Source organism: Aulostomus chinensis, chromosome 4 (genome assembly GCF_037954235.1).
Source record: "Aulostomus chinensis isolate RoL2024-O1b breed Wild chromosome 4, RoL_Achi_v1.0, whole genome shotgun sequence".
Taxonomy (NCBI): domain Eukaryota; kingdom Metazoa; phylum Chordata; class Actinopteri; order Syngnathiformes; family Aulostomidae; genus Aulostomus; species Aulostomus chinensis.
The window spans coordinates 15,433,032-15,443,398 of record NC_141323.1 but is presented as its reverse complement, the minus strand read 5'-3'; the positions used below and the strand labels follow the sequence as shown (position 1 = coordinate 15,443,398).

General features: G+C 43.0%; 1 protein-coding gene across 2 annotated transcripts in view; it reads right to left on the bottom strand.

The window, feature by feature from the left end:
* Window positions 1-3,834: 3,834 nt before the first annotated feature.
* The window catches only part of tmtc2a (transmembrane O-mannosyltransferase targeting cadherins 2a), a 59,008-nt gene continuing 52,475 nt past the window's right edge, over window positions 3,835-10,367 (bottom strand). For both annotated transcript variants that reach the window (XM_086202038.1, XM_086202039.1), the window contains exons 10-12: window positions 10,238-10,352; window positions 8,398-8,461; window positions 3,835-5,922 (exon numbers count right to left, since the gene is read on the bottom strand). In XM_086202038.1, coding sequence (XP_086058164.1) covers window positions 5,719-5,922; window positions 8,398-8,461; window positions 10,238-10,352 — 383 coding nt within the window. In that variant the 3' untranslated portion in view covers window positions 3,835-5,718. The remainder of the gene's footprint in view (window positions 5,923-8,397; window positions 8,462-10,237; window positions 10,353-10,367) is intronic.

Sequence of the window (10,367 nt, the reverse complement as noted above, 5' to 3'; positions counted from 1 at the left end):
AAATTACAATGTATTTCTAATAAATGATCTCTAGCAGCCCAACTGCAGTTTTTTTTTCTTTTGAAAAAAAAGTTCAAAACTAGAGCAACATTATACATGTAGATTTCGTCCTTTTAACTAAACTGACATGAAAAGAAATGTGTGTTGACAGCCAAAATAAAATAAATGAAACTACGACCCACTACACCAGCTTGCACGTGTGGCGCGGCGAGTCGCTCACCTCCTGACTTGATGCGAGTGTCCATAAATCGAAGTTTAATTTTACACCATCAAAATAAATCTAATCCTCCAGAGCTTTGATTCTTCCTCTCACTCACACACACACACACACACACACACACACACACACACACACACACACACACACACACACACACACACACACACACACACACAGAGCTAAAAAGAGCACACAAGTTCAAGTTATAAAGACTGGTCAAAATGTCCTCACAATACAGGTGTTTTATCAAGGTACAGTTCACTGATGAACGGAAGGATGTCAGCGTGCACACACACACACACACACACACACACACACACACACACACACAAAGAGCCAAAAAGAGCACACAAGTTCAAGTTACAAGGACTGGTCAAAATGTCCTCACAATTTAAAATGTCCTCACAATACAGGTGTTTTATCAAGGTACAGTTCACTGATGAACAGAAGGACGTCAGCGTGCACGCGCACACACACACACACACACACACACACACACACACACACACATCCTATTATTTGTTTCTTATTACCAGAAGCCAAAATAAGATGAATGAAACTATGACCCACTACACCAGCTTGCACGTATGGCGTGGCGAGTCGCTCACCTCCCGACCTGATGCGAGTGTCCACAAATCTACTGGTTTTATTTTACACCGTCAAACTAAATCTAATCCTCCAGAACTTTAGTTTGCTGAGAGACAGAAGGTGCCAGCCATATGTCCCTCCCCCACCGCCACACACACACACACACACACACACACACACACACACACACACACACACACTTGCTGCTCCACATGCTTTCTTAGCGGGTGCAGTGGAGGGGTTAGAAGGAAATCTTTCATCTGTTGTGAGCTGCCTCATTTCCCTCGCTGTTGTGTAGTTTTTTTTTAGTTTAATTAAGCGTGTGCGGTTGGCACAGGTGTCGCTCTCCCTCGCCCCTCAGAAGTCGTGTCTGCTGCCTGAACACAGATGTGGCGTCGTAAACTTTAATCTTCTCACGCGCTCTTTGAGTTTAATGGCAGTTGGGTGTAAAGAAACGGTAAAAGTAGGGACTCACGTTAACGAGAGAAATGTTAAATTCACCAATAATTCGATTTATGAGATCTAAAAATAGATTGTGAGTGTAGATGCATGTGAAAAGGCTGATTTCCAGAATTCTGCAGCCCCCCCCCCCCCCCCCCCCCCCCCTTGGCACCACTACTGCTGATGTAGTCAACGCCGCAGGCAGGAAACAGGAAAGGTTAGTACAGGGCTTCCTCATTGGCCGTCCTGCTGTGACCTGGGAATGACAAAAACAGGATTTCTCCGGTTTTGTTTTTCCGTCTCGACAGGAGGTCACGTGACATTACTTTCATGTACAACTGGGGCTCATGAGCAAGACCCAGGATAGAATTCGGTTTTAATTTTAAATTTCATACATTATATATCATGATAAAAAGGATATGATATGTATTTATGTATTAGATATTCAAAAGGTTCTATTCTAATGTCATATTTTATTCATTGCCTAGATCATTTCACCTTAAGGAAAATCCCAAATCCCAAATTGCACGCACATTCCACTTCTCATCACCCAGTTCTGAACAGCCTGCAACGCACTTCCTGTATCTCGCTTTCTCCTTTACTCGTTCTGGTTCCTGACTATTTCTGAGCATTTCCTGTTAAAGAGGACCGATGCTTTTTTTAAAGCTACATTTACCCTGATCAAATGGGTCAAGAGTCACTGTGAGGCTTCCGTAACGGGTCGATGGGTGGCTGTCTCAGAGGATCATGACCTCTCTTGACCTTGACCTCACCAGAACTTGGGTATAATCCTGACCCTCATAGAGCCAAATAGACCACACAAGTTGAAGGTATGGGGACTTTAACCTTTGATATTTGCTCGTGTTCCTGTTGTCTGGTGATGAGTGCAACTATCTCATTATGTAATTGGTCCTGGGATTTAAATGAGCAGATTCAACGATTCTGAATAAAACAAAAACAAGTAAAGCATTATCCATGCACCCGTTCTTGATTTTATAGATTGTATCTCCAAAGAATCTGCACAGTATATTTTATAAATGTTTGAAACTGGGCCCGTGAGTTTCTCTCATGTCGAGTTTTAGATCTTCTTAAATATTTACAGCTTGGCGAACTGGAAGCCTGGCATGTGATTAGAACCTCTTTGAAGTCTGCCTGATCAGATGACATCAACATTTTGGGAAAGTCTAATTAGTGATTTCTCTCACATTGCTGTCCCTCTTGTGTCTGTTTTATTGAGACAGAGAGAGGGGGAGAGAGCTTCTGAGTCCAGGAGTGATGACACCACATATAACGAGACTGGAGAGAAATTAGAAGAGATTTTACTTCCCCACGGAAGAAAACTCAGTGTATGTCAAGAAAAATGCAAAACATTACCTTCTTGGTGGAAATAATAATCAAAGAAGTGGATTGTGGAAGTGGAAGTTAAGTGGTCACTTAAAATATGTCGATCCCTGGATCCTCCAGAGACCACGTCCTCTAAGGCGAGACCAGTTTGATTGCAGTGCTTGACCTAGAACCAGGTATTAGCCTCTTCGGTAGCCGTTAGCATTAACGGTTGCCAGTAATACTTTATGCTGTATTCCTTTTCCTTCCAAATGTCACGGGAACGTGTCGGATACGTAAATGTACGACTGGTTCAGTGTGACAGAGACAAGAGTTAAGTATCAGAAACACTTCCACGACTGACGCATGCGGCCAGCCGGAGCAGCCATTTTGAACTGTCATCTTAGGATAGTGCACAGGGGTGCAGTGGTCAGCACTGTAGCCTCACAGCAAGAAGCTTCTCTCTCTCTCTGGTACTCCAGCTTCCTCCCACAGTCTGTCTGTCTCTATGTGTTGGCCCTGTGATGGACTGGTGACCCATCCAGGGTGAACCCCGCCTCTCACCCCCCCGTGACCCGTAACAGGATAAGTGGTAGAAAATGGATGGATACCTCAAAGTTTCCGCGGAGGAGGTCAGAGTCAGAAGTAGTGGTTGATATTCCGACCCAAAGTTCACCATAACGCTTCCTTGAGCAGGACACAGTATAACTAACCCTGCATTCCATTGCAGGCCGGAAATCAATAATTCCAACTTGATGTTTCCGACCGCTGATCAAAATACATTCCAGTGAACCTGCTTGGACGAATTACAAAAATGGCCTCAGCAAACTGATCTTTAGCAAATTTTGCGGCGTGAGAATGACTGGTTACAAAGACGTGGAAAAAGAGATAGGAGAGGGTCGGTAACGTTACCACAGCGCGGAGCTCAGGTAGGCTGGCCCGCACCAGCTTTTGAGTTCAGGCTCCAGTGACTGTTCCATTGCATTTTTACATGTTGGAATTAATTTTTTCCACCAGTTCTGAGTACAGTGGCGTGCAGTATGATCGTTCCTTGCCTGACAGCCTCAGCTGTCAGCCTATGATTGTATTGTAAAGGTGGAAAAGTGCTATTTAAATCAGGCCAAATGACTACTTTCCTCCACGCTTCCCCGCCAACATAACTTCGCTAGAGCTTTGAAACACGCTCAGCGAAAAGAACCTCCCTTCAAATAAGTGCAGGATCATATTTTCACATCAATAAATCTTCATTCCATGTGCGACTCAGCTGAGAGCACCAAAAAAAAAAAAGGTTTTATTATGGAAAAAAAAAAAAGGTTTCTTTTACAAAACACGGCACTTTTTCATCTACACATGTTCTATAATTTAGCTAAACGGCACAATCATCAAAAAAAACATTGAATGTAAGAAACTCTCTGTGTCACAACAGGAAATCACACCCTGATGTCCCTGAGCAGAGAGACACACAAACATCACTGTAGAAAAACATGTCATGTGACTGTCATGTGACCTAGCTACCTGGACGAATGAGGGATTGTGGGCTATGGTGACAGTAAAACAGCACAGTGTTGTTGGCATTTTTTATACACACACACGCGCACACACACACACACACACCAAAATGGTATTAATAAATTAAGTTTGATCATTTGAGATCACGTTTGACACATAGAACATGAAACACATGTGAGAGGAAAGTTCTCGCTTGGCATGAGAGGAGTAATGACTCAGCTTTGGCACCGCTTTTCCTTTTTGTTGCTTCTTTTTCTACAGTCACAAGCGTTTTAAAGTCAAAGTGCAAACAACCGTCAGTGACTCAGACAACGGAGTGTGAAAGGCTTTGCGTTATGATTTGTTTCATCAGATATGTACGATACCTGGCTGTAACGGAAGGTGGTACCCAGCGTTCTGGTGGTGTTTTTACAGTGTATATTTAAAAATTGTTGCCTAGATCTGTAAATTAATCCGGGATTTTTTTTATTTTATTTTATAAGGCAAGCCAGCTGATGTGCAGACAACTACAAAACCCATTTAAAATACCATTTTAGTACTTTTCCAACATCCTCATCGAAATAAAATCCTATCAGATAGCTATATTTTAATTTTTTTTTTTTTTGCTAACTGGGAGGCTAGCTCCGCAAAGTGTTCCCTTAATCAAAAGCCAAAGGAATTTTTATGTGGATTTATTCTTGTTTGTGAGATTTACAAGTTTGTTTGTTGTTTCTTTGACAAAACATAATCCTCACAAAAAAGGGTTATGATTTTTGAAGCGTAAATACAATCGTTGGAAGTACAACGCTACCGTATGAGCAAACCCAGACGCACGACTCCACCACAGTTAGCTTCTGCTTCTCGCACGCTGATGCCAACAGCAACATCTGTACCACCGTTTTTAAGACGCATAAACGCTTCAAAATTCATCAGTCTGGTATCCACTGGCGTGTTTTATGCTGTAGAACAAACACCTGCAAATATCTCAAGGTTGTGTTAACTCCAGACCGTGTTTAAAGAATTTCAGCTTCATGCTAATCGAGTGAATTCATGACAGATAATGCACGTTTCTGTAGAAAACATCAACATTTATGTTCTTACCTTACTCATTGTCTCAAGCCTGTGAGTGACGCTACATGTGCTGATGATTTGATGATATATTGCGTATTTTGACGTGGTAGACCCAAGGAAGACTAGCCAACGTTGCGATGGAAGCTAATGGCGGTCCACATAATAAAATGGAAAAAGCATCAACAGTTAAAATCACCCATTGATTTTGGTAAAAGGGAACTGGACGCAACAACCTTAACTTATTTCTGGGGTTTTTTAATCATTTGTGTGCCACTGTATTTGAACAAAAAATAAGATTTCCTTCTTTTGAGGGTCTTTGCAGTTATTTGCCTCTGATGATTTAACGACTGGGCATCTCATTTTAAAACTGTCTTTCAAAGCTGCCATCCCACACAGGTGACATATTGTAAGGCAGACTCTGCTTCTCCCAAACATGCCAAGCCTCAAACTTTATTCCACATGCATCACAGGCCACAATTCAACAGAATCTCCACATCTCACATGAAGAGCTTGGAGCTCTTTTCCATCCCGTCCTGCTTCCGTCTCTGCAGGACAATGTGTCGTCACAGAGCGAGCAACATGGCAGTTCAAAGGTCACTCCTCTGCATCCCAAGCCCGTTCTTAGTCCTGAGCCCCTGCCTCTCCATTATGTTCCACAGCTTGCGCAGGTTAGACTGGGTAATGACATCATCAGGCTTGAGCTGCAGCGCACGCAGGTAGTTGGCTTCCGCTTCGGGAAGTTTTCCGTTCAGGTGGAGAATGGCTCCGAGGTTCATGAGAGCGGCCGGGTACTGAGAGTAAGAACAGCAGGAGGCGTATTAATAGAGACGTGAAGTGTTGGGGTGTTGAGTTACAGCACTGCAACACTTGAAGTAGCGACCTTGAGTGGATCTGCTGAGGACCGTTTTAAACTTCTCACTTTCCCTTCTGACACGGAGCGTTACACGAGACATGCATATTTCAGGAAGCTCGCCAGGCTTTTATGCTGGATTAAGGCTGAGAAAATGCAATAAAAAAGCTGCGATGCATCCTCACACGGGCAGGCCCGGCCAAAAAAAAAGCGTCGTTGACGTGTGCATATGTGGATAAATGTTCGGTTTATCGGAGGATTCCATTGTATTATAACTATATTACACATGTACGAGTTTCACTCTGTCCCTGTATCACTTATGGAAGTCTATATAAATTGAGGTAATAATAATAATAATATCAGAGCAAAAACCTTTTGGGATTTTTAAAAACTGTCACAATAATAATCATGTTGTTGAAACTGAAAAATAATAAAATGTGTTATTGTTGTTATCACTGTTATCAGCAAATATGCTGGATTAAAGCGAAGTTTGGGTAGGAATAAGAAAATAAAAACAAACAAACAAACGAACAGGCGATTAAAAACAGACAATGCACGCAAAATCTCACCGATGAGCTGGCAACATATATATTATATTGTGCATGTTTTATTGTTTTTTTAAACTGTTGTACGGCGACCTTGAGTGCCTTGAAAGGCGCCTTATAAATAAAATTTATTATTATTATTATTATTATATACATACATAAAAAAAATCTTTTTTTTCCCCCCCAGAGCTGATGGTCTCTCATGACTCTCAGCGAGCCATCACTAACAAACACACCCCAAATCTCACCCCTGAAACTTCATGTGCACCTCACCCCCCCCCCCCCCGACCTGGCCTCCTTCCTCGCATCCTCCCAGTGTAACACACTGTTAGCAACTTGGCAACTGCTTTACAGCCTCGTCTCCTCCCCTTGCGCTCTTTGACCTTGACATTTCATTCACTCACGTCGGGGAGGAATCAGAGGACATGTTTGGGAGGGGCGCTTGTTTTTCTCACCTAACGTAACGCAGGAGTGTTTACGGAATTAGCCTGTGAGGGAGTTCATGTAGATTTTATGTTTTTCTCGCCTGGTGCGACACATTAAAAATACACTTCCTTGTTCTGGTTTTTGTACCGTGGAAGCAGCCGAGACATGCAAAGCTAGATAAATGGAGGTCCTGGTCATTCTAAACAACTGGGTGATGTGCAACACTCAGTCTGGGCGAACTCACCGCACTGGCCAGGGAACACTAGAGCCTTGTTTACGTGCGTTCTGTGTGTACAGGACGGCAGCCAGAGAGTAAAATCAGCTTTTGCTCTCTGACTCTGTGCATTAAATCTAAATTTGGGTGGCTCTCAAATCGGACAAGAGCATCTGACCTGAAGGAAGCGTTGTCTTCTAAACGGCGTCCATCTCTTATCTTGTCTTGTTAACTGAAATTATTTCAATGAGGTCATAATGTCATTGTTTATGATTCGTGAGGGATTGCGACCTTGTCATTTCATATTTTTCACAGACGACCGCTTCATAATCAGAAAAGAATAAAAGCGGCGCGTCAAATGACAAACTCTCCTGAAGCTGCGGTATCTTTCCTGGCACATCAGGGATCAAGTTGATAATTTAGCGTCTGTCTGACGCGCGCGGCGGTGAAAAAAAAAAAAAAAGGTCCAAAATTGAGAGACGGTTCGCTCGCCGCGACTGACAAGAGAAGGTGACAACGAGGAGCGATTGTTGTTACAGAGTAAAAGCTTTCAAATTTAAATGCACAACCAGAAATCTACGTAGTCTGGGGTTTAAACAGGATATAAACTGGCAGGAGGGCTTTATCCTCCAAAAAAAAAAAAAAAAAAAAAAAATGGATGCTTTACAGGATTGAGTGGGTGGGGCATCATGGAAGGAAGATGAAAGTCAGTTGCTCTCCTGAAGTCTGGAAGCATCACCGAACACTAGCATGACAAACGACGGCAGGAAGTTCCGTCTAAAAAAACACATGGGTTCCTCTGACTCTAAATCACCAGACCAGTCCGCACGCTCCTTCTCTTTGATGTGACTGATTAATACTGAGCAGGAGCAGGATATAATAGCCCCCCCCCCCCGCCCCGCCAGACCCCCACCCTCCTTTAACTTCCTCGACCGCATGTGCTGACACGGAGAGACACGATATCCCATGTGGCTCCGTCTGTTTAACTAAACGCCGATGATCAAATATTTACTCGGACGCTGAATGTGCGAGGTCGGTATCAGACGACCGCATTTCTCCTCGGGATCTTTTGCTGTTTGCATAAGAAACATCAAGAACCGGCGGAACGTGGAGGAGAACAGTTTCCAATTCAGCTTCATCACTCTTTTTTTTTTCCCCCCTGAATGGGTGATATGTTGTATAAGTAATTTACGGTACCGTGATGAGTGCTAACTGTACTCCTGGTACTTACGTCTGGTCTGAGGGCGGCCGCGCGCTCGTACTGACGCTCCGCTGCCCCGTTCAGGCTGGCCTGTCTGCAGGGAGCACGGTGAGAAAAGAGAAACATGCGCATGAAAATACAAGTCATATCAAGAGCACTGAACATGAATGTACTGCTACAACCATAACACACGGCGGGACTTCCTGACAGCCAGTCATTCGCGCTGTTAGCCTATGCTAGGAAACGTCTGATTCAAGGTGTTAGAATTGTGGATTAGTCAAGTTTGTCGCAGGTTAGATTTGTCAAAATTGTCCAGTTATGGTGTACATGTTGGGTTTTACACATCGTTTCTTTTTAACTTTTTTTTTTTTTTTTTTTAGTGGTTACACAAAATAGAAACCTCAGGAATTTGCTGAATTTCTGTACTTTTTTTCTATCAATTTTGGATTATTTTGCCCAAAACGTGAACCCGGTCCCCCGGCGCGCGCGCGCGCACACACACACACACACACACACACACACACACACACACACACACACACACACACCTTGTAGTTTTTTCAATGAATACCTTCTCCTTTTAAATGAAGATCCTAATATCTGTTGAGATTATTCATTTTGGTCCTGAGAAATCGTGATTATAACCAGTAAAAAAAGAAAACTTTTACTGCTTTACCTTACTTTTTCGCCAGTTTATTGCGTTGGTCGTCACTGTGGACGTATGTAGTGTTAAATCAACCACCAGTGACGTCTTTTCTACGGCAGCTGGATGCTGAAATGACACTTGTGCTTGACTCGCATGACTCGTACGTAGTCCAGGACTTTACCACACCTGGTGCAGATGTTACGAGTCTATAAATCAGCCCGTGATCACTCTGTTATCGCCGCCAAAAAAAAACAAACCCAAAAAACAAAAAACCCCTATGAAACTCCAGCTATTGGTTTCACTGCTAGATTCACAATAACTTCTGGAAGTACTTCAACTTCCAAAAACCTTCATGCGAAGTGTGAAGACACAAAAGTACACAGGAGATCACTTTCTTCAGGTCATGTGACTTTGTCGGGATGATGCCAATAATAACGGGTTGTTGCAAATGCACAACTCTTACACAGAATTTGCAAAGTAAATCCCAAATCCAAAAGTCAAGCATTTGTTTGACTCAGAGAAGACTTTCACTCTTAATCTGGACAAATTAACAGGGATAAATGGGTTAAATCATTTTCTCTGGTTTGATTTGTCATGGCTGCTGAAGGGCGCCTGTTATCTGAAATACAGCAAGCAGGATTTAAAGGTGTGATAACATCCGAACGTCTCAGTTTTAAATCCAGCCGATGGCGGGTGCGTGTCACATTCGTTTAAAGGAGTGTCATCCCTAATCCTAATCTCTCCGAGTCGCATCTGAAAATAAAAACCCCAAAAATGACCTGCCTCTTCGATTTATCTCCTAAAGCGAACCTCGGCCAAACCTTTCCGCTTTAAATTTCTTTACCGCAGTTTTGCATTTAGACCGACAGCTAAAAAGCAATAATGACTTTTCCAGGTTGCAAAACAGCAAATCGTTCCAATATTTCCTTGAGTTGCTGGGAATAAAAGGACATTTACAGTCCTTTTGACACGTTTTAAGACTTATAATCTGTCTGTGCGAGCGCTTGCCAAACTTTAGAGGAAAATTCCCAAATGGGTTCTTTACAAGCTCTCGACTGAAACTGCCCTGCTGGTTATATAACAGCTATTTCCATGGAGAAGACATTTACCCGGTAACAGAGGGATCATTCATATTTAAAAGGTTCTTATCAATAAGCAGCAGCGCACAAACTTGAAATGTATTCTTAAAGGATGTGTGAACATTCCTTTTCCCCAGAAGCTAACCTGAGCATGTGAGCGGCACTGAAGACGACATCAAACTCCGTGCTGTCCAGCTCTGCGGCTCTTTCCGCCATCTCCGCTGCTTCGGCGAGACGAGATTGCTCCAACAGAAATTGGCCTGCAGAGACACAGG